Source organism: Aethalodelphis obliquidens, unplaced genomic scaffold (assembly GCF_003676395.1).
Source record: "Aethalodelphis obliquidens isolate GAN/ISIS:26980383/991018 unplaced genomic scaffold, ASM367639v1 scaffold36, whole genome shotgun sequence".
Classification (NCBI taxonomy): domain Eukaryota; kingdom Metazoa; phylum Chordata; class Mammalia; order Artiodactyla; family Delphinidae; genus Aethalodelphis; species Aethalodelphis obliquidens.
The window spans coordinates 3,848,721-3,873,082 of NW_020837980.1; the positions used below are offsets into that span (position 1 = coordinate 3,848,721).

A 24,362-nucleotide genomic window follows, 5' to 3' on the forward strand; every position below is an offset into this window, starting at 1 on the left:
TAGAGTCTAAAAGGTAAGGATACTCTTAAGTGAAGAATTACCACCCTTTCCCCAATGTCTAACCCAGTTGTGACAAAAGGGCAAAGAGAATAGAGTACCAGTGAGAATGTTATAGGGACCTAACCTAATACAGGGAGCAGTGAGCGCTGGCCAAAGAGTGATATTTAGTCTGATACCTTAAGAACTTATAGATATCAACAAGATTAAAATTATTAGGAAAAGCTTTCTGGCTACAGGAATTAGACCACCTGAGGGCTGTCGGGTGGGGAACAGTACGATCCCTTACTCCTATGGGAGGAAAGTCATGTGCCTGAAAGTGCAGAGAATGAGGACAAAAGGGCATGAGAAGAGTTTGGAGATGGAGAAAGCTGCAATTCTATGTAAATTTAGCTTCCCCTCACTCTTCCTGGTCTCTTGACAGTGTGACACAGCTGTGGTCGCTTACACTTGTCATAGTGTTTGCTCTTTAGCTTTTATTTTATGATTCTTGGCATTTCTTCTTTAAAGTGATCATTTCTTTCTTTCTTAGATTGTCACAGGGTGATATTGATCACAGTCTGCTGGACGATGAGAAAATTTAGGATTAGAAATACCTAACATGTCCTTGGTGAGGAGGAATGCCAAGTTAATTGATTCATTTCAGTTGAATGAGAAAGAGAATTAGACTTCAAATGTTGGCGGCACGTTTCTCGTAAACGTCCATGTCAATGACTGATGGGGGAAGAACTGTTTTGTAAGGAAAGTAAAAGCAAAGGAAAGGATGAGAAAGCAGGCATCTTTGCTTTATGTTTTGAGCCGCTGTGTCTTAAAGAGTTGCTTAGCAAAGGCATTGACATGAGTTTAAACATTCAGTTGTCCTACACTTCCCAGGTTTGTAATAGTCATTTGGCTAATGGGGAGATACACGATAGCTCTGTGTGCTCGTATCATTGGCCAGAGTGAAAGTACTTATGGAAAGCAGCTCAGACGCATGGCCATGATGTCAGAGCACAACCTTCCAGCCCCATCTCTGTAGGTCTTTCACCACTTTGGAACATCACACCCTATATCTGCCACACAGTAAGGACATATGTTACAGGCCATTCATTACGCCAGTGGTTCACAAAGGGTTGACCGGGGACACCTGAGGTCCAAGAAGGCCTGGGCAGTTTTTATAATACTAACAAGTAATTTGCCTTTTTTTACTCTCATTCTCTCCCCAGTGTACAGTGGTTCTTTAGAGGCTACATGATATATTCGCAGTCATGAAAAGAGTATGAAAATATTCTCCCCTTTCCAACTGAATGTCTGTGTGAGACCAGGTTTCTTCACATACTTCAACTAAAAAACATATAGAAACAGATTAGTACAAAAATAGATACAAGAACCCAGCTGTCTTCTATCAAGCCAGACATTTAAAAGACTTGGAAAAATAGAAAATAATGCCACTATTCTCACTATCTTTTTTGGCTTTGGAAAATATAGTTATTTTCTTATAAATGTGTTATTTTTTTATTATTCTAAATAAATAATAAATATTAGTTTATTTATTAGTTTATTAAATAAAAATTTCTCAGGTTCATTCCTGTTATGGTACACATTGATAGATGTAGACCACATAAACAAAGCTCTCTGGGGTCCTCAGTACATTTTAGAGTGTAAACCAAGAAGTTTGAAGATTGCTGCATTGAGCCCATGTCCCTTTGTCCTCCTGGTTGCTGCAACTTGAACTGTAAGAAATCTTTTCCAAGTGTATCAGTTGGCCCAAGAGAATAAATGACAGTCAAACGTCCTTTTTCAGATCTACTTTTCACTTTCTCTTCCTTGAGGTAAAAAACATGCCATATCGGTAATTACAGCATGTAAAACATGGAGATGTTGATGGTGTTTTCTCTATCCCGCGAGGCCCGTTTCATTTCCACCCCACTGAAAATGCTTTTGAGCCTTGGAGAGAAGCCCACGGCTGCGTGCTGCCCATTTTTAACCATTGCCCTCGAAGGCCGATTTCATGTTGAGGCAGCGGTTGGTTGGGGACTCTGGTGACAGTATTATTTGTCAGAACCGTTCTCTGGGTCACAAGCATTTTTAATTAAAGTTGTCCTATCAATAGCTCGTATTCATTTCCTCTGGATCTCACAAATCAGTAGAGACTGGGAGTGATCCGCTTAGGTCAGGACATCTAGCCAGATGAGGTAAATGAAATTGAACTTGAGGGATTAAGGATACTCCTTTTTAAGATAAAGGCATTGCCCTTCCAGAGAAGGTGGAATTTGTTTTAAATAAACATCTAGAAGGTATTTTTCTCCTGCAGTGGTGGTCCCTTTAGTTTTTTAATAAGTGGAGTTAATCATTCTTTGAAATTTACAGTCAAATGAAAGGACAAGAAAGATAGACATTGAAAACATTTGTCATAGAGCCAGAGTCTTGAGACTGTCCTTGGGGGTTACCGAAGGTATGGGATGTGATTCCTTGCTCTAGACATGGATGGTCTTTTAAATCCCATTACTTCTTTGGACTTTGAAAATTGCATTCCTGTGGAGACCCAGCTCATAAACCCCAAAATGGGTTTTAGATGAAAAAGGTGATCTCTTTGCCTATTCTGGAGCAACAAGAATGTGGGGAAAAGGTAAAATTAAGTCAGGTATAAGAGTAATTGCACTTGAAAACTGTGGTATCTGACTTTAGCAAGTTAGAATGTGAGGACGTCAGTTTTATTCCTTTCAGGAAAAACACCTTTCAACTCTCCCAGTTTGGTTATAAGGATGTTTTAAAGATCTCAAGTAGCTGCAGATTTTTTTCATGCATATCTTCGTATTACACAGCTGCTGGTGTTAATGGTAGCCAGTGTTTCCAGGCATTTGGTTTATGACAGCTGTAGAGAATCTGTCTGTATAAACACCAGTCTGGGTATCACTCCTGGTTGCCTTCCAAGAACCTTGTGCTTCTCCTTTTGTGACACTGTCACCGTATATCACAGTGTCTCCTTGCCTGAATCCCTCTCCGTTGTCTTTGTGGGCAGGATTGTCTGTCTCACCCACTCTTCTGTCTCCATTATATATTGACATGTGGGAGGTGCTATTACTTATACCACTGGGAGATAGATGCCAAAGACATGGGGCTGAATAAAACAAAATACATCTATTTAAGGAGCTCAAAGACAAATGAACTAAGGAATACAACTCAATGTGAGCAGTGTAGTAAAGAGGTACATACAGATGCTCTAGAGCTCAGGTGCCCTGGCGTTGCTACTGAGTCCACGTCAGGCATCACAACCCTGTCCACGTGGCATTTTAGCCTACAGTTTCAAATTCCTTTCCCATCAAATCTCTTTAGTTAACTCCATATGAGAAAAAAATAACTAACTTGGGTGTTCTTCCTTTTAATTTTTCTTAATCATCTTCTGATATGGAGGTCAATAAACAATTTCTTAGAGGCAACCAGAAAAAAAAATACCCTGGCTAATCCTAAACTAGTTAATCAGTTCCTAAAAATCTTGAGTTTCTTGTGTTACCATTTGACCAGTGTTAGTGTTTGACACTAATGCCATCTGTTTTTAAATGTGCTCATGAAATACTACTCCTAGTAGTAGTAATAAGAGTAGAGGCCGGGCTTCCCTGGTGGTGCAGTGGTTGAGAGTCCGCCTGCCGATGCAGGGGACACGGGTTCGTGCCCCGGTCTGGGAAGATCCCACATGCCGCGGAGCGGCTGGGCCCATGAGCCATGGCCGCTGAGCCTGCGCGTCCAGAGCCTGCGCTCCGCAACGTGAGAGGCCGCAACAGTGAGAGGCCCGCGTACCGCAAAAAAAAAAAAAAAGATTAGAGGCTAACATGACAAATTGCTGACTGTTTGCTAGGCATTGTTCTCAGGGCTTCACCTGTTTTAATCCATTTAATCCTCAGAACAACCCTCTGAAATAGGTACTATTTTTATCCCTTTGTTACACTTGGGTACATAGAGGGGAAGTAAGGTCACAGGGACAGTAAATGGTGGGGTTAGGATTCCAATCCATGTAGCCAAGCACTGGCAGCCCAATTCTTTTTTTTAAAATTTTATTAAAGTATAGTTGATTTATAATGTGTTAATTTCTGCTGTACAGTTATACATATATATACATTCTTTTTTTTATATATTCTTTTCCATTATGGTTTATCATAGGACATTGAGTATAGTTCTCTGTGCTCTACAGTAGGACCTTGTTGTTTATCCATCCTGTATACAATAGTTTGCCTCTGCTGATCCCAAATTCCCATTCCTTCCCTTCCCTACCCCCTCCCCCTGCCTTGGCAGCCAAAAGTCTGTTCTCAATGTCTGTGAGTCTGTTTCTGTTTTGTAGTTTTGTTCATTTGTGTTGTATTTTAGATTCCACATACAAGTGATATCATATGGTATTTGTCTTTCTCTTTCTGACTTACTTCCCTTGGTATGATAATCTCTAGGTCCATCCATGTTGCTGTAAATGGCATTATTCCATTCTTTTTGAAGGCTGAGTGATATTCCATTATATATTTTATATATATATTATATATATGCACACACACTACATCTTCTTTATCCATTCATCTGTTGATGGGCATTTAGGTTGTTTCCATGTCTTGGCTATTGTAAATAGTGCTGCTATGAACATAGGGGTGCATGTATCTTTTTTTTAAAATAAAGTTATTTATTTTATTTATTTATTTTTGGCTGCATTGGGTCATCGTTGCTGCACGCGGGCTTTCTCTAGCTGTGGTGAGCGGGGGCTACTCTTCGTTGTGGTGCACGGGCTTCTCATTCCTTCTCTTGTTGCAGAGCACGGGCTCTAGGCGTGCAGGTTTCAATAGTTGTGGCACACGGGCTCAGTAGTTGTGGCTCGCGGGCTCTAGAGTGCAGGCTTAGTAGTTGTGGCACCCAGGCTTAGTTGCTCGGCGGCATGTGTGATCTTCCCAGACCAGGGCTTGAACCCCCATCCCCTGCACTGGCAGATGGATTCTTAACCACTGCACCACCAGGGAAGCCCCAGCATGTATCTTTTTGAATTATAGTTTTGTCTGGATATATGCCCAGGAGTGGGATTGCTGGATCATATGGCAGCTCTGTTTTTAGTTTTATGAGGAACCTCCATACAGCAGCCCAATTCTTAATTACTATGCCATGCTTTCTATAGCAATTACAGAAAACATGTGCTGAATGAATGCGTAAATGAATACATATGCAATGGTACTCTCTATTACTTCGATTGGAGTCTTAGGAAATTTGTGTCTTGCCCGTCTCCATTTAACACACACGCATGCACACTCACCAATTTGCTAGATCTACAGTGGGTGATACCTTCGGAAAGTTTTTCTTTTCTTCAGTAGATTGAAAGAAGACATTTTGAGATTTTTCATTCATCTCTAATTTTCTTTTGAGTTTGACAGTTTGTTGAGCTTGGCAACTGGAAAACACACTTTTAGAAACGTGGAAATCCATTTTTGCTGGACTATGGATTTGTAATTCAAATAAGAGAAATTTGCCAAATTCAAACCACATTTTGTTCCCTAGATGGTACTTAAATATGTGGATTTGAAGAGATGGCATTGGTCATTCCACAGAGAGTCAAGTGTCTTCGCCTTTCTGAGTCAAATCAGATTTAGGCTTATTGGCTTATTGCTAAGCACTCAGGGCATTTTTATTCAGAAGCTCAAGGTGTCAGGTCTGAGAAGAATGATGCTGTACATTCTCTTTTCATGTGTCTGGTTGAATGCTTAGTACTAGTAACTTCTGATAAAATTATGGACGGTGTCCATGATCAGAGCACATGAAAGGAAAAGTTGCTTTGTGATTTATGCCAAACCATTGCCTTTCACCTGACCTTCATAGCAGTACTAGGAAACTAGGAAATGGTTTACTTGTGAGTCATTGTTAGAACCTGAGTGATTTCATTTCATTTGATTCATTAATTAGGTGTTACCTTATACATTGTAAAAGAAAGTGTGACATGACAGTCTCAGATGGTTGTGGAAAATGTGCCTAAAGACGAATTCAGAATTATTGAAGTGTGTTAAAGTGGATTGTTAGAGTAGAAGACCAAAACAACTAGAAAAAGATCCCCTGAGGCTGTGGCAATTGATCTGGGCCTTGCCACAAAGGGAGGAGTTGGAGGTGTGCCTTTGAGGGGCCCTATATTCCTGTTGGAGGGAACAGCTCAGAGGTGGAAAGGGCGGGGTGATAAGGGAAGTAATGAATGGTTTGGTGGACTACAGAAATATTTAGAGTAAAGAAAGGATAAGGCAAACCCCTCCCATAATCAACATCAGCCTCCCCTCCCACTTCCTTCCCCAAAACCTCCCCAAATAAATCATACAATATAGGTAAGAGAGCTAGCTATGCAAATGCAGCTGTGTCAAATAGCCAGGCCTCCCTATCTCCCAGTGAGATTGCCACCTCGGAAGGCATTCCTATATGAATGGATCACACGTATTTTCGTCCAGAGAGTTACTGGGGTGGAGGGCATCCCATTCAAATATCCATTTTGAGGCTTTTTCCAGCTGTAGGGCAAATCCTTCCAGATACTGCTTCTTAGTAAACATCAGCTGGTTTGCGCTGAAGGAGCTAAACACAAGTATGAGTCTTTGGTATGTGTGCAGTTGGCACTGACTTTAATTCAAAGTACATAGTGTTTGGACTTCCCTGGTGGTGCAGTGGTTGCGAGTCCGCCTGCCGATGCAGGGGACATGGGTTCGTGTCCCGGTCTGGGAAGATCCCACATGCCGCGGAGCGGCTGGGCCCATGAGCCATGGCCGCTGAGCCTGCGCGTCCGGAGCCTGTGCTCCGCAACGGGAGAGGCCACAACAGTGAGAGGCCCGCGTACCGCAAAAAAAAAAAAAAAAAACATAGTGTTTGATCTTGGCACCTGTTGCATAACAGATGCTCAGTAAATTATTTTCTGCTCTTCCCACCTCCATTATTCAGTTTATTGTTGATTTTTTAAAAAAACTTTCTCATGTGTTTTTCTTTGTTCTCTTTTAAAGGAGAGGTTTAAGGAAGCTGAGGAAATATACCAGGCTGGAATAAAGAACTGCCCAGATAGCTCAGACTTACACAACAACTATGGAGTTTTCCTAGTTGATACTGGTAAGCGAGATTAAAGAGAACCTGTTCTGTGGAGATGAGATAATATTATCTATCAAGCTAAATGGCAACCACGCCAATAATGCCTCAAAAGTAGAACTCACTGGGCTTGGCAGGAAGCTCACACCGTTGACAGTCACAGTGTACTTTGGGGCTGTCATTTCTCTAAATCTTCAAGCTCAATTCAGTAAAATCTGCCGGTTCTTATAATCAGATTGCTAAGAAAATCTCCCCAGGTGGCAGGAAGTGGCCTTGATGATTTAATGAGCAACAGTCTCCTTTGAATAGCATTTATACAAGTTTATAAATCTATGATGATGAACTGTTCTCTACAATGATGCAGAACCTGCCTCTGAATCTATTTACTGGCAGATGGTAAATACTTCTCTACAGCCGATTAAAAAGTCTTAAATTGTTTCATTGTTCTTTATGTGATACATACTATAGAAAATGTACCATTATAATTGATAGAGTACCCTTATAGGACAGGTGCTATATAAAATACACTTTACCTTATTTAATGTAAAACATTACTGGGCAGGAATTCTGTTTTCTTTATGGTTTGTACCCCATATACTGTTGGCATGTTATGAATACTTGTAAAGAATGAAAAGATGCTTGAATTTAATACAAAAACACTGCTTTGTTCTCGTTGACTATTAGACTACCTGCCCTGTAATAAAATTCGATTTTAATTATTCTGTCCATATGAAATGCTCAAAAGGGTTTTTATTTTCTAGGATATTTGAAGCCCTTCTGTTTCTTAGGACATAAATTTACATTCTGATACACCGAGGAAACATCCCTTATTTTCACATGTAAAATTGTTTCTTAGTGCCACCTGCTGGTTCTTTGGCAACATAATAATAAATTAGGTATCAAAGATTAAAAACAAACAAAAAATTGAAGAGACCACCTGTTGGCCTGATCTAGCCCTCTTCCTTCTACTTCAACAACAAAATATCCCACCCCAACTCCCAGCCCCCCAAAATCTCACTGACCACCCTCTATATTTTCCTACCACTCCCACTGTGTTCTGTTTTTATACTACTGAAATTCTCCCTATCATGACCTATACATAGACCTCTACGTACGTAGTCTTTTTTGGCACCTCCTAGTCAAACTTGCATTCAAAGAAGGTAGACTTGAGAAGATGTCTGTGTGGGTAATAAACATGCCATTGCCATGTAGAGCTTCAGACTTGTCCACAATTCATTCACTTACATATAATTTCACTAGGAAGCTTCTTTGGGGAACCTTATCATACTAGAGAGACTTGATGGTAGTTCTGACCTTTATTCTCACTTCCCCTGGGATTTTTGTCAAGTTTCTTAATGTTTTTGCACTTTAGAGCCTGTATCTATAAAGTGATAATATTTTTTTAATATCTTTTAAATCCCAAGAGGCAACTAAGTGCTATCAAAAGGCAGCTAAATAGGATCAAAATACCTGCAAAAATCATGAGATCATTTAATTAGTGTTTTAAAATATACAGTGCATTGCACAAATGCAAGGTGATATTATTTTTATTTTTAAAGTCCCATTCAATACATACCCTTTAAACAAAGATGTATGATTAAAAAGAGATTTTCAAAATACAGAAGATGCCTGCTTATTTAAAGCAGTGCCTCAATCACTAGGTTGTGTATAGTAATTGTGACAGACCCTCAGAAATTACTTCAGGACAGTTTTCTTTCTATAACAGCCCATTCCACTTTTTGTATAATGAGAAGCAACAATATCTTACATAAATGCCAATCATTGATAATCTCAAAACATCATATTAACTAAGGCAGTGGCCAGAAACCAGTTTGACTAAAATAATACATTTAATAAAAGAAACAGGTTTTAGTTTTTACTGCTTTTTTACTACTAATTTCTTTGGAAGTGAAAATGAATAGTGAAATGGTCCAAAGTTAGGCAGTGGCAAGGAGAAGCCAAAATGTGAGCTAATTTACAAACTGAATAATTGGTGGTATGGCTGTAGGAAAAAAAGATCATCAGAAGAGAAATTAAAGAGGCCATGTGTTTAGGGACTTCCCTAGTGGCACAGTGCTTAAGAATCAGCCTGCCAGTGCAGGGGACATGGGTTCAATCCCTGATCCAGGAAGATCCCACAAGCCGTGGAGCGACTAAGTCCGTGCACCACAACTACTGAGCCTGTGCTCTAGAGCCCGTGAGCCACAACTACTGAGCCCGCGCTCCTAGAAGCCGTGCTCCACAACCAGAAGCCACCGCAATGTGAAGCCCGTGCACCGCAACCAGGGAAAGCCCGCGTGCAGCAACAAAGACCCAATGCAGCCAAAAAAAAAAAAAAAAAGTCTGTGTGTTTTATAATTAAGGCATGTTCTGCTCTTACCAACCTACCACCTGTTGATTACAGGCTCTCCAGAGAAGGCAGTGACCCATTACCAACAGGCCATCAGACTTAGCCCGAGCCATCATGTAGCCATGGTGAACCTGGGGAGACTCTACAGGTCACTGGGAGACAACAGCATGGCTGAAGAATGGTACAAACGGTAAAGTTCCTGTTTTTCACTTTGTAAGTCATCCTAAGACCTCTGCAATTGGCCATCAAATTCTTAGTTATTTGGAACAGATGCTTTCAAAATACTAGCAAATTTTGCCAATGCAGGCAATACAGATTCTCCTCTCCAAAGAGAACAGTACAATAAATGGCACTTTGGGGATAAATGATATCCCACTTAATGACTTTTTTGCCTGCTGGTTAAAGCATAGTGCTAAACCAAGGTTGGAATTTAATTCCCATTTTAGTTAGTCCATTGTTTTCTGTTGGAGCTAAGGACTACAACCCAAACCACAAACAGAAATTTCGAAAATGGATCCAGATGAAAAACTGTGCATACATCAAAACAAGTCTATCACCATAAATGGGAAAGATCCTTGGGGCTCAGTTTGCGTATTGGTGGGTCACTAGAGACATGCTTATAGTCAGAGGCTGGCACTGTGATCTTTTTTTAACATTCTTCTTGATATAAAAACAACCACCATGGGGGAGCAGAGTCTCAAACCGGGTACAGTGGTCCCTAAATCTCAGTTTCAACCTTTGGAGATGTACCTGTTAGAAGAAAATTGTCCATTTGTTTTCTCAAAATTCAGCGCCTTGCAGGTGACACGCAAAGCTGAGATATTATCACCGTTGGGAGCTCTATATTACAACACTGGCAGATATGAAGAGGCTTTGCAGATTTACCGGGAAGCTGCATCCCTTCAGCCTTCCCAAAGGGAACTCCGCCTGGCACTGGTGAGCAGATGGACAAAAGAAAGGAAATGGAGTAGGAAATACACTCATGGCATGCAATACAGGGAGCTGTAGTCAGTATGCCTCAAAATGGGAACTAGAACACTATACTATATCCATTTAATGAATATTCATATAACCAATGTTAGAGCCATTCACCAAACACATGGACCCTAAAAACGCTATTAAGTTTTGTTTTGAAATAATTTCAAACTTACAAAAATTTGCAAGAATTTTAAATAACTCCCATATACTCTTTCACCCAGATGGATGAATTTTTAGCACTTTGATGCATTTGTTTATCATCCTCTCATGTATGTATGTATGTGTATATGTACACATATGTATGTGCATATTCAGGTATGTGTATGTGCATGTACCTACTATTAACACATGATATTTTGTCTTGAGCCATCTGAGAATTAGAGATCTCATACCCTTTATTTCTAAATACTTCAGCAAATAGTTCCTAAGAACAAGGACATTGTCTAACCTAACCACAGTACAACTATCAAATTCAGGAAAATTAATATCAACAATATTTTTTATTTCAATTTTTGGATCATTACTCTTCCTTTCCCTTAGATTTTCAGTAAAACAAACTTGTTATCTTGTTATAAACACAGTGTTCTGTTGAAACCATAGGAAAAAATTTCTCTTGACATAGTCAACTTTTTTAAAAAGGCACAAGTCACTGAATGGCTTTGATGTTCCTGCCATTCACACACAAATGCATGCACATGCCTAAACAAAGAAACAAACAACATAAACTCTGGTAAGTCAGCCTTCTCTGTGAGTCACAAAGCGATTCTGAGCACTTTTGTGGGAAGTGTTTCCTGAATGCTTTATTTGATAAAGAGTGCTTTATTTGCTAAGGTGATAGCCAAGTACCTTCTAAGCCAAAGTCACTGTGGTTTCGCAGGCTCAGGTTTTGGCCGTGATGGGTCAGACAAAAGAAGCTGAAAAGATGACCAATCACATTGTGTCAGAGGAGACTGGGTGCCTTGAATGCTATCGCCTGTTGTCTGCTATCCACAGCAAGCAGGAGCAGCACGACAAGGTAGAGAGGACACTGCTTGGAGTCGTTTGGGTTCACAGGTAGAAAATGGGGTGCACCTGAATGACCCTCCAGCCCGCACGCTCACAAGGCCGAGCAGTCTTGAACATCGTCAGTTGGCAGAGCGTATCTTCTGGGCACTTTTCAGATACCTGCTTGATTCCTAAGATGTCCCCTCGAGACGCTATTTTCTTGGTTCATCCTTGGTCTGAAGATTTTATGTGGTATTATCTCAGTTTGTTTTCAGCTAACTCGATAATGATAAACACTAACATTTGTATGCTTTATCATTTTCCATGTTCCCTCAAAGATATTTTATAGACTCTTTATAACAACCCTTTAAGGCAGGTCAGTGGCCCTGTGTTGCAACTGTACTGTTTATCTCCATTTTAAAAGTCACATGACCAGTAAATACATGAATTGATTCAACAAAATATTTATTGAATGCCTGCTATATGCCAGACACTGTGGTGGGCAGTGGGAATAAAGTGGTGTGAGAAAAAAAAAAAAAAAAACATTGCCCTTGTCCTTGTGGAGTTTACAGTCGAAGAGGAGACAGAGATTGAGCAAGTAATCACAAAACCAGTGTGGAATTATAGCTGTGCCCAGTGATGTCGTGAAGAGCAGCATGGTCCCTAATGGGCATATAATCAGGGGACCCAAGTGGTCTGGGTGGTTAGGTTCCCTGCAGAGTGATGTGAAGTTGAGGGCTGAGTGATGAATAGGAGTTATTAAGCAAAAAGGGGCAGTGAATAGCGTTCCAGGCAAGAAAAAGCACATGCAAAGGCCCTGTGTCAACAGTAAATGGCCTGTCTGAGGAATGGGCGTGAGGGAGCAGGGCGCCTGTGAGATGTAGCCACCAAGGTTGCTGGGGACTCAACCCCAAGGCTTGGGACCAGGGCAAGGGTTTTGTTCCTTTTCCTGGAAGAAGCTTTGGGGTCTTAAGGAAAAGAGCAACATATCAGATTTGTGCTTTGAAGGGCTCTCTGGCTGCAGAGGGTGGGCCAGTGGGTGCTGGGGGCAGAGTGAGCACCAGGGCCCTAAAAGGAGGCTGTTGGAGTGCTCCAGATGGACACATGGCCAGGGCAACACAACTGACCTCAGATCTTGTTTTCTTTCAATGGGATCACACGGCCTTCCTGAAAAGTGATCGGGGACATTTCATTGTCACTAATTTAAATAGGAAACCTGGAGTATAGGGAAATTATTTTGTCAGGGCTAATTTATTCCTTGATTAGAACATCAGAGAAAATGAAAAATGTGTTCTGATTGTCACTCACCACACTAGCTAATACATAGGAAACAAAAAGTATAGATGTTATCGTTTAACTTAGTTTTTCTGTATCTAACCTACATTTATAGTGTCTTAATTTCTAAACTGTACAGGCACTTGATGCTATAGACAAGGCTCTGAAGCTGAAACCAAAGGACCCAAAAGTTGTATCTGAACTTTTTTTCACAAAAGGAAATCAACTAAGAGAGCAGAACCTTCTTGACAAAGCTTTTGAGGTATAAAGACTTAATAAAATTGTTATTAAATTCATGGATTAAAATTAATACTCCCTCAATCTTTAATGAAGCATATACATTAAAAGCTAAGATCGTTGCCATGTTTTGTGGAGTGAATTTTCTGATTAATTGACATAATAAGTTTAATTTTTTATAATTGAGCCTCTGGTTTTTGGCTATTAGGAGTTCGACAATACCTCTGCATTATTTTCTGAATTATCACTTTGAACCTGATGTTTAAAGCATTCTGCATTTTGCCCTCAAACCAACTTCCCTCTCTCTCTCTCTCCTCCCCTCGTTCGCTCTTTTTCTCTCTGTTTGCCTTCAGTAACCCTCTATTTCAGCTGGACTAGTGCCTGAAGAGCTTTGGTGTTCCACACATCCTGTAACATTGCGCCCACACCACCCCAACCCCCTGCAGATTCCCACTCATCTACCAACACAGGCCTGTGTCCTCCCTCAGGAAGCCCTCCAGACCATCCTTTCTCCCAGTGACCTTGTTGCCTCTGAACTCCTAAAACAATACCTCTACCAGTCATTTGAAAGTGTCTTTTTTTTTTTTTATACAGAAGGTTCTTATTAGTCATCAATTTTATACACATCAGTGTATGCATGTCAATCCCAATCACCCAATTCATCACACCAGCACTCCCAGCCTCCCGCTGCTTTCCCCCCTTGGTGTCCATACGTTTGCTCTCTACGTTTGTGTCTCAATTTCTGCCCTACAAACCGGTTCATCTGTACCATTTTTCTAGGTTCCACATATATGCATTAATATACGATATTTGTTTTTCTCTTTCTGCCTTACTTCACTCTGTATGACAGTCTCTAGATCCATCCACGTCTCAACAAATGACCCAATTTCATTCCTTTTTATGGCTGACTAATATTCCATTGTATATATGTACCACATCTTCTTTATCCATTTGAAAGTCGATGGGCATTTAGGTTGCTTCCATGACCTGGCTATTGTAAATAGTGCTGCAATGAATATTGGGGTGCATGTGTCTTTTTGAATTATGGTTTTCCCTGGGTATATGCCCGTAGTGGGATTGCTGGATCATATGGTAATTCTATTTTTAGTTTTTTAAGGAACCTCCATACTGTTCTCCATAGTAGCTGTATCAATTTACATTCCCACCAACAGTGCAAGAAGGTACCCTTTTCTCCACACCCTCTCCAGCATTTGTTGTTTGTAGATTTTCTGATGATGCCCATTCTAACTGGTGTGAGGTGATACCTCATTGTAGTTTTGATTTGCATTTCTCTAATAATTAGTGATGTAGAGCAGCTTTTCATATGCTTCTTGGCCATCTGTATGTCTTCTTTGGAGAAATGTCTATTTAGATCTTCTACCCATTTTTGGATTGGGTTGTTTTTTTTTTTAATATTGAGCTGCATGAGCTGTTTATATATGTTGGAGATTAATCCTTTGTCTGTTCATTTGCTTGCAAATATTTTCTCCCATTCTGAGGTTGTCTTTTCGTCTTGTTTATGATTTCTTTGCTGTGCAAAAGCTTTGAAGTTTCATTAGGTCCCATTTGTTTATTTTTATTTCCATTACTCTAGGAGGTGGATCAAAAAAGATCTTGCTGTGATTTATGTCAAAGAGTGTTCTTCCTATGTTTTCCTCTAAGAGTTTTATAGTGTCTGGTCTTTTAGGTATCTAATCCATTTTGAGTTTATTTTTGTGTATGGTGTTAAGGAGTGTTCTAATTTCATTCTTTTACATGTAGCTGTCCAGTTGTCCCAGCACCACTCATTGAAGAGACTGTCTTTTCTCCATTGTATATCCTGGCCTCCTCGGTCATAGATTAGTTGACCATATTTACCTCTGGGCTTTCTGTCTTGTTCCATTGATCTATGTTTCTGTTTTTGTGCCAGTACCATATTGTCTTCATTACTGTAGCTTTGTAGTATAGTCTGAAGTCACAAAGTCTGATTTCTCCAGCTGTTTTTTTTCCCTCAAGACTGCTTTGGCTATTTGGGGTCTTTTGTGTCTCATTACAAATTTTAAGATTTTTTGTCTAGTTCCATAAAAAATGCCATTGGTAATATGATTGAGATTGCATTGAATCTGTAGACTGCTTTGGGTACTAGAGTCATTTTCACAATATTGATTCTTCCAATCCAAGAACATGGTATATCTCTCCATCTGTTGGTATAATCTTTAATTTCTTTCATCAGTGTCTTATAGTTTTCTGCATACAGGTCTTTTGTCTCCCTAGGTAGGTTTATTCCTAGGTATTTTATTCTTTTTGTTGCAATGGTAAATGTGAGTGTTTCCTTAATTTCTCTTTCAGATTTTTCATCATTAGTGTATAGGAATGCAAGAGATTTCTGTGCATGAATTTTGTATCCTGCAACTTTACCAGATTCATTGATGAGCTCTAGTAGTTTTCTGGTGGCATCTTTAGGATTCTCTATGTATAGTATCATGTCATCTGCAAACAGTGACATTTTACTTCTTCTTTTCCAGTTTGTATTCCTTTTATTTCTTTTTCTTCTCTGATTGCTGTGGCTAGGACTCCCAAAATTATGTTGAATAATAGTGGTGAGAGTGGGAAACCTTGTCTTCTTCCTGATCTTAGAGGAAATGCTTTCAGTTTTTCACAATTGAGAATGATGTTTGCTGTGGGTTTGTCGTATATGGCCTTTATTATGTTGAGGTAGGTTCCCTCTATGCCCACTTTCTAGAGAGTATTTCTCATAAATGGGTGTTGAATTTTGTCAAGAGCTTTTTCTGCACCTATTGAGATGGTCATATGGTTTTTATTCTTCAGTTTGTTAATATGGTGTATCACATTGATTGGTTTGCATATATTGAAGAATCCTTGCAACCCTGAGATAAATTCCACTTGATCATGGTATATGATCCTTTTAATGTGTTGTTGGCTTCTGTTTGCTAGTATTTTGTTGAGGATTTTCGTATCTATGTTCATCAGTGATATTGGTCTGTAATTTTCCTTTTTTGTAGTATCTTTGTCTGGTTTTGGTATCAGGGTGATGGTGGCCTCATAGAATGAGTTTGGGAGTTTTCCTTCTTCTGCAGTTTTTTGGAAGAGATTGAGAAGGATTGGTGTTAGCTCTTCTCTAAATGTTTGATAGAATTCACCTGCGATGCCATCTGGTCCTGGACTTTTGTTTGTTGGAAGATTTTTAATCACAGTTTCAATTTCATTACTTGTGATTGGTCTGTTCATATTTCTATTTCTTCCTGGTTCAGTGTTGGAAGGTTATACATTTCTAAGAATTTGTCCATTTCTTCCAGATTGTCCATTTTATTGGCATAGAGTTGCTTTTAGCAGTCTCTTAGGATGCTTTGTATTTCTGCAGTGTCTGTTGTAACTTCTCCTTTTTCATTTCTAATTTTATTGATTTTATTGCTCTCCCTCATTTTTTGATGAGTCTGGCTAATGCTTTATCAGTTTTGTTTATCTTCTCAAAGAAACAGCTTTTAGTTTTGATCTTTGCTATTGTTTTATTTGTTTCTATTTCATTTATTTCTGCTCTGATCTTTATGATTTCTTTCCTTCTGCTAACTTTGGGTTTTGTTTGTTCTTCTTTCTCTAGTTCCTTTAGGTGTAAGGTTAGATTGTTTATTTGAGATTTTTCTTGTTTCTTGAGGTAAGCTTGTATAGCTATAAGCTTCCCTCTTAGAACTGCTTTTGCTGAATCCCATAGGTTTTGGATTGTCGTGTTTTCATTGTCATTTGTCTCTAGGTATTTTTTGATTTCCTCTGATTTCTTCAGTGATCTCTTGGTTATTTAGTAGCGTATTGTTTAGCCTCCATGTGTTTATGTTTTTTACACTTTTCTCCCCGTAATTCATTTCTAATCTCATAGTGTTTTGGTGAGGAAAGATGCTTGATATGATTTCACTTTTCTTAAATTTACTGAGGCTTGATTTGTGACCCAAGATGTGATCTATCTTGGAGAATGTTCCATGTGCACTTGTGAAGAAAGTGTAATCTGCTGTTTTTGGATGGAATGTACTATAAATATCAATTAAATCTATCTGGTCTATTGTGTCATTTAAAGCTTCTGTTTCCTTATTTATTTTCTGTTTGGATGATTTGTCCATTGGTGTAAGTGAGGTGTTAAAGTCCCCCATTATTATTGTGTTACTGTTGATTTCTTCTTTTATAGTTTTTAGCAGTTGCCTTATGTATTGATGTGCTCCTATGTTGGGTGCATATATATTTATAATTGTTATATCTTCTTCTCGGATTGATCCCTCGATCATTATGTAGTGTCCTTCCTTGTCTCTTGTAACATTCTTTATTTTAAAGTCTATTTTATCTGATATGAGTTTTGCTACTCCAGCTTTCTTTTGATTTCCATTTGCATGGAATATCTTTTTCCATCCCCTCACTTTCAGTCTGTATGTGTCCCTAGGTCTGAAGTGGGTCTCTTGTAGACAGCATGTATATGGGTCTTGTTTTTTGTTTGTTTGTTTGTTTTGTTTTTTTGCGGTACATGGGCCTCTCACTGCTGTGGTCTCTCCTGCTGCGGAGCACAGGCTCCGGACGCACAGGCTCAGTGGCCATGGCTCACGGGCCCAGCCACTCCGTGGCATGTGGGATCCTCCTGGACCGGTGCACGAACCCATGTCCCCTGCATCGGCAGGCAGACTGTCAACCACTGTGCCACCAGGGAAGCCCCATGGGTCTTGTTTTTGTATCCATTCAGCGAGCCTGTGTCTTTTGGTTGGAGCATTTAATCCATTCACATTTAAGGTAATTATCGATATGTATGTTCCTATTACCATTTTCTTAATTATTATGGGTTTGTTTTTGTAGGTCCCTTTCTTCTCTTGTGTTTCCCACTTAGAGAAGTTCCTTTAGCATTTGTTGTAAAGCTGGTTTGGTGGTGCTGAATTATCTTAGTTTTTGCTTGTCTGTAAAGCTTTTGATTTCTCCATCGAATCTGAATGAGATCCTGCCAGGTAGAGTAATATTGGTTGTAGGTTCTTCCCTTTCATGACTTTAAATATATCGTGCCCCTCCCTCCTGGCTTGTAGAGTTTCTGCTGAGAAATCAGCTGTTAACCTTATGGGAGTTCCCTTGTTTGTTATTTGTCATTTTTCCCTTGCTGCTTTCAATAATTTTTCTTTGTCTTTAATTTTTGTCAATTTGATTACTATGTGTCTCGGCGTTTTTCTCCTTGGGTTTATCCTGTATGGGACTCTCTGCACTTCCTGGACTTTGGTGGCTATTTCCTTTCCCATGTTAGGGAAGTTTTCGACTATAATCTCTTCAAATATTTTCTCGGGTCCGTTCTCTCTCACTTCTCCTTCTGGGACCCCTGTAATGCGAATGTTGTTGTTTTTAATGTTGTCCCAGAAGTCTCTTAGGCTGTCTTCATTTCTTTTCATTCTTTTTTCTTTATTCTGTTCCACAGCAGTGAATTCCACCATTCTGTCTTCCAGGTCACTTATCCGTTCTGCCTCAGTTATTCTGCTATTGATTCCTTCTAGTGTATTTTTTTATTTCAGTTATTATATTGTTCGTCTCTGTTTGTTTGTTCTTTAATTCTTCTAGTTCTTTGTTAAACATTTCTTGCGTCTTCTTGATCTTTGCCTCCATTCTTTTTCCAAGGTCCTGGATCATCTTCACTATCATTATTCTGAATTCTTTTTCTGGAAGGTTGCCTATCATCACTTCATTTAGTTTTTTTCTGGGGTTTTATCTTGTTCCTTCATCTGGTACATAGCCCTCTGCCTTTTCATCTTGTCTGTCTTTCTGTGCATGTGGTTTTTGTTCCACAGGCTGCAGGATTGTAGTTCTTCGTGCTTCAGCTGAGCCTTTAGTTTTATTTAAGGTGACCACTCCTAAAATCATGACTCAGTGGTGAGCATGCCCTTTGATGCAAAACAACAGGCAAAATATTAAAAGTATACCTCACGGCTCTGACATTTAATGGGATACATGTTATTCAGACCAAAAAAAAAGTATTTGAGAAATAAGTAACTCTCTTCAAACATTTGAAGACCTTTTATAAGGCAGAAGAAAAAGAAAGGCTTTCTAACGATTAAAATTATCCCCTGGTAAAATATATGTCCTTAAAGAGATACTGAACACCAGTCTCTGCAAGAATTTAAGCATGGGCTGAATAATCAGATCAGATTTTGTGAGAGATATAAGGTGTTTCAGAAACTACTCTAAGATTCTGTGATTATAAAAAAAATTTTCTTACAAACTCCATTTATAGTGAAAAAGGCCGAAGAGCACCATTTTCTTGCAGATCGAGGCCAGTGGGAAATGATGCACTGTAATAGAAATCACCTGGACTCCGGGCAGGCACCTTCAGCCTTTTTAAGTCCAGAGGTTAGCTCTGCAAGGAAACTACACATTTCAGTTTCCTCCACTTTAGAATCATCAACTTAGAAAAATAATAGAAATAAAGGGGACATCTGTGAACTAGATGACTGTTCATTTTATTAACCATTTTAATTTCCACATATGAAGAAAATGGTTTCCACAATCTGTAGTGTTAAAGATGGGTTCTCGTTTCCCAGCCTGAAGATATTTCTTATGTATTTAGAGCTATAAAGTGGCCGTGGAATTAAATCCAGATCAAGCACAGGCCTGGATGAACATGGGTGGAATCCAGCACATCAAGGTAAGAAAATAATTCACTTCCATGTGAACCAGGTTTTCCCTTTGTATTTTCTCTTTCTTCTCTTTTAAAAGATTGAGAAACTATTGTTAATTTCCTCTTTGAATTAATTGAATACTGAAAACATAGGTGTTCAAAAATGTAATTAGACAGTTTTATGTTCACTTTGTATTATCTCCATATTGAATATCATGAATCCATTTAAAAACTAAATATATAAATTAGATTTCATGATTTTGTTTATCATAAAGAAAATCATATGTACTTAAGTATCATCACAGAGCAGAGAAAATCTGCTATAGGAAGTAAAATTCTGTTGGCGCTACGCTGATGTAGCTTATTTTCCTGTGGCTTAACTCATTGTCAAGATAAAGTATTACCATTTCCTATACTTAATGTATCTTTTATTCCCTGACCTACTGAAAAACAAGGCTGTTTGTTTGTTCTCAAAAGAAAAAGCTACCTTTGAGTGAATAATTGAAAATTACCCTTGGAGGACTACTGTCTATAATGAAATCAAAGATTCACTGGCATTCATTCATTCATCCAATTCATTTGACAAGCATTTATAGAGAATATCCTATGTGCCAGGTACTCTTCTAGGTACCAACAATACAGCAATTAACACATAAGACAAAAATTTCTATCGTCAGGCTTCCCTGGTGGCGCAGTGGTTGAGAGTCCGCCTGCCGATGCAGGGGACACGGGTTCGTGCCCCGGTCTGGGAAGATTCCACATGCCACGGAGCGGCTGGGCCCATGAGCCATGGCCACTGAGCCTGTGCGTCCGGAGCCTGTGCTCCATAACGGGAGAGGCCACAACAGTGAGAGGCCCGGGTATCACCAAAAAAAAAAAAAAAGTGAAAAAAATTTCTATCGTCATGGAGCTAACATTCTAGTTAGGGGGAAATAGGCAATAAGTAAATAAACACATACATACATACATACATACATAGAATATATCAGATGGTTATAAGTGCTATGGAGAATAAAAGAATGAAAGAAGATATGGAGTGCTGGGGGTAAGAACTGAAATTTTAAACTGAGGTGGTTAGGGAAGGCCTCAGTTAAAAAGTGATGTCTGGGGCTTCCCTGGTGGCGCAGTGCTTGAGAGTCCGCCTGCCAATGCAGGGGACACGGGTTCGTGCCCCTGTCCAGGAGGATCCCACGTGCCGTGGAGCGGCTGGGCCCGTGAGCCATGGCCTCTGAGCCTGCGCGTCCGGATCCTGTGCTCCGCAGCGGGAGAGGCCACAGCAGTGAGAGGCCCGCGTACCGCACCAAGAAACAAAAAAAAAAAAAAAAAAAAAGTGATGTCTGAGTAGAGATCTGAAGGGAGCAAGCCACTTGGCAAAATAGGGAAAGTGCATGTGCAAAGGCCCTGAGGTGTGAGTGTGCCAGTGTATTTGAAGACTAGGGAGAAGGCAAATGAGAGGAAATGATAGAAGCTGGGTCAGAGAGGTCACAGGGCCAGATGATGCAGGGCCTTGAAAGGAATTGTAAAGTCTTCAGCTTTCATGCCAAACAAGTTGGGGTCCTTGGAGGACTTTGAGCAGAGAAATGCCATGGTCTGACATGTTTTGAAAGGATCACTCTTGTTTAGCTAACTTATTTTCAGGCTTCTATCAGTCTTTACCCTGACAAAATAGCGAGATAGTGATTAGAATTTAAACAAAGGCTAAATAGGGTTTACGATTAAGTGGGAACTGCTCACTCTGAGAAACACAGTAAAACAAAAAGGTGATCCATGACTATACAGATGGGAGGGGATAATGGGATAGTTACTCTGCAACTATTAGCCTTGATCTAATAGAGGAACATTGATGGCAAATCCAGTCATGACATCTATCAGAGCCCAATAAACCAAGCTCTGATCTTAATGACATTCTAGGGTGTCCAGCAGTATCTAGTTGGGAAACATAGAATGAACTTACTTTTAAAAACAGTAACATAATAATTTTAAATATTTAAATAATATATTAAATAGTTGCACTTTCAGATAATACACTTAATATGTTTTTAGATGGAGTGCACCTGCATTTAAAGAAATGGGTTCAATTGTTAATTAGATAAAGTACAATAAATGCACTCAAGAGTGTTCATTAAGTCTGGAAATAAAGAGAAAATAGTACATTTATTGAACTCTTTCAGATTAACAAGTGAACCCATTGCTTTAAATTTAGAGGTGCTTCCCCTGCAAAGGTATCTGGAGATTGAAGAAGGATCTACTGAGTGTATTATTTCAAAATATAACAAACACACTGATTAAAAATTAGTTTATCTTTTTTCATCTTGTGGCCATAATGTATTAGGTTGAACAATATAAAATTGCCATGTTTGTAATTTTAAAATGTTTAATTTTAAATGTAAATTCATATGATGCAATCCAATACAAATATATGATGCAATCCAATACAAATATATAGACCATAGATGCAATCCAATACAAATATACAAATATATATGGGTGTAGTCATTTTGATGTCACCGTTAGGGTGCAGGATTATCATTATGATGCCTTCAAGAACAACCATTAACTTTCTGTGACCTTTGCATTGCCAGGAAGTGCATGCATCAAGCAGTGTTATCCCATTCCTGGGCCGCACTGAGCCTGAGCCTGGGTGAAGCTTAGGAAGGACTGAGGGCTGTGCAAGGCTGAGAGTTGGAATAAGGCTTTGCAAGGAGATGACACAAAGAGAGAGAAAAAGAGACTTGACTCTTGCTCATACTACTTGGAAATAAAAGATGATATTTTTCATGAAGTTTTATGTAAAATGAAATGGATGGACTAAAAAAGTTACAGTACATTCTTTTTTTTTTTTTGCGGTACGCAGGCCTCTCACTGTTGTGGCCTCTCCCGTTGCAAAGCACCGGCTCCGGACGCGCAGGCTCAGCGTCCATGGCTCACGGGCCCAGCCGCTCCGCGGCATGTGGGATCTTCCCAGACCGGGGCACAAACCCGTGTCCCCTGCATTGGCAGGCGGACTCTCAACCACTGCGCCACCAGGGAAACCCCTACAATACATTCTTTATAATCAAAGAGTTGCATCACCTGGGCCATATCACAAAGTACTATTTTCAATCCTGCCTTATGACATTAATGCATTTTCTAGAATGGAACTGGCCAATAGAACTTTCTGAGATGACGGAAATGTTCTATGTCTGTACTGTCCAAGGTAGTAGCCACTATCCCCACATGGCTAATGAGCACTTGAAATGTGCCACTGAGCAACTGAATTCTTAATTCATCATAATTAACTTACACTTAAATAGCCGCATATGACTAGTGGCTATCATAGTAACTAGCACATTTCTAGAAATTGGATAATTCAAATTCCCTATCTAGCATCTGGAAATCAAGGACATTGAATTAAGGGCTATAACTTGTTTTAAAAATTAAGGCTTCCAGGGCTTCCCTGGTGGCGCAGTGTTGAGAATCCACCTGCCAATGCAGGGGACACAGTTTCGATCCCTGGTCCGGGAGATCACAGATGCTGTGGAACAACTAAGCCCATGCACCACAACTACTGAGCCTGTGCTCTAGAGCCTGTGAGCCACAACAACTGAAGCCCACGTGCCTAGAGCCTGTGCTCCACAACGAGAGAAGCCACTGCAATGAGAAGTCCGCGCACCGCAACGAAGAGTAGCCCCCACTGGCCGCAACTAGAGAAAGCCCACGCGCAGCAAGGATGACCCAACACAGCCAAAAATAGACAAATAAAATAAATAAATTTATTTTTTAAAAATTAAGGCTTCCAGGGCTTCCCTGGTGGCACAGTGGTTGAGAGTCCGCCTGCCGATGCAGGGGACAGGGGTTCGTGCCCCGGTCCGGGAGGATCCCACATGCCGCGGAGCGGCTGGGCCCGTGAGCCATGGCCGCTGAGCCTGCGCGTCCGGAGCCTGTGCTCTGCAACGGGAGAGGCCGCGACAGTGAGAGGCCCGCGTGCCGCAAAAAAAAAAAAAAATAAGTCTTCCAGTTGCATGAAGAAAAGAGCAACTTGAGGGAGAAAATAACTCTATGATAGGTCTTTTTGTGAAAGGACAGAGAAAGCTGGTGATCAGAGGAGATGCCTGGCACCAGGCTAAGACCTAACTTCAGAGAAACCTCTTGGGAAACCGATTTCAAAATCAACCGCAGTAGGAACACAGTTTTGAGAGCAATCTAAGAGCCACAGATGTTCAGTTATCTGCACCTATGTGCTAAGCTTAATAAACATCAGGAGACACTCTGAAGATAAATACTTGAATTGAAAACAATAGTAATGTCACTAAATCCAGGTTCTCATTTGTTCAGAAATCTGTTCAGCCTCTTATCAGAATCAGTGTTAATAATCAGAAATATTTTCATTTGTGCACATGCCAGCTCCTGGATTCCCAATGTGCAGTTATCTGTTCTGTCATTTTTACACTCCTTTTCACCGGTATGACAAGTGAATACCATAAGAAATAGGCAGTGTTTACTCATTTACACGTAAATAGTCATTTAATAATAACAACAATGACAGCATCGGATTGAGTGCTCATTATATGTGAGGCAGGGTCTGAGGTCTTGACACGTGTTCATTCACTTGGGAGGTAATTAAGCATTCAACAATATAGGTCGCTATTGCTACATAGTACTTTCACTCCAAGAGGTACTACTTTAAATTGTGGTGGAAATTTAGAGAGTAACTAGTTTTCATCCACACGGAGCTGTAACTGAGAATAAAGCACAGCAGATGCTTGTTTTTGTGGAATGGAGAGATCTCTACCGATCTTGGTTCTGAGACTTAGCAGCACACAGATATGAAAGGGGGTTGACCATACGGAAGGAATACATTTAGTGGCAGAAAAGAGGCTGGAAAAAAGT

General features: G+C 39.9%; 1 protein-coding gene across 1 annotated transcript in view; it reads left to right on the plus strand.

Moving 5' to 3' along the window:
* TMTC1 (transmembrane O-mannosyltransferase targeting cadherins 1) overlaps positions 1-24,362 on the plus strand; it is a 259,841-nt gene that overhangs the window by 233,138 nt on the left and 2,341 nt on the right. The window contains exons 14-19 of the mRNA XM_027129326.1: positions 6,969-7,071; positions 9,452-9,587; positions 10,189-10,333; positions 11,253-11,390; positions 12,774-12,896; positions 19,443-19,520. Of these exons, the coding sequence (XP_026985127.1) occupies positions 6,969-7,071; positions 9,452-9,587; positions 10,189-10,333; positions 11,253-11,390; positions 12,774-12,896; positions 19,443-19,520 (723 nt within the window). The remainder of the gene's footprint in view (positions 1-6,968; positions 7,072-9,451; positions 9,588-10,188; positions 10,334-11,252; positions 11,391-12,773; positions 12,897-19,442; positions 19,521-24,362) is intronic.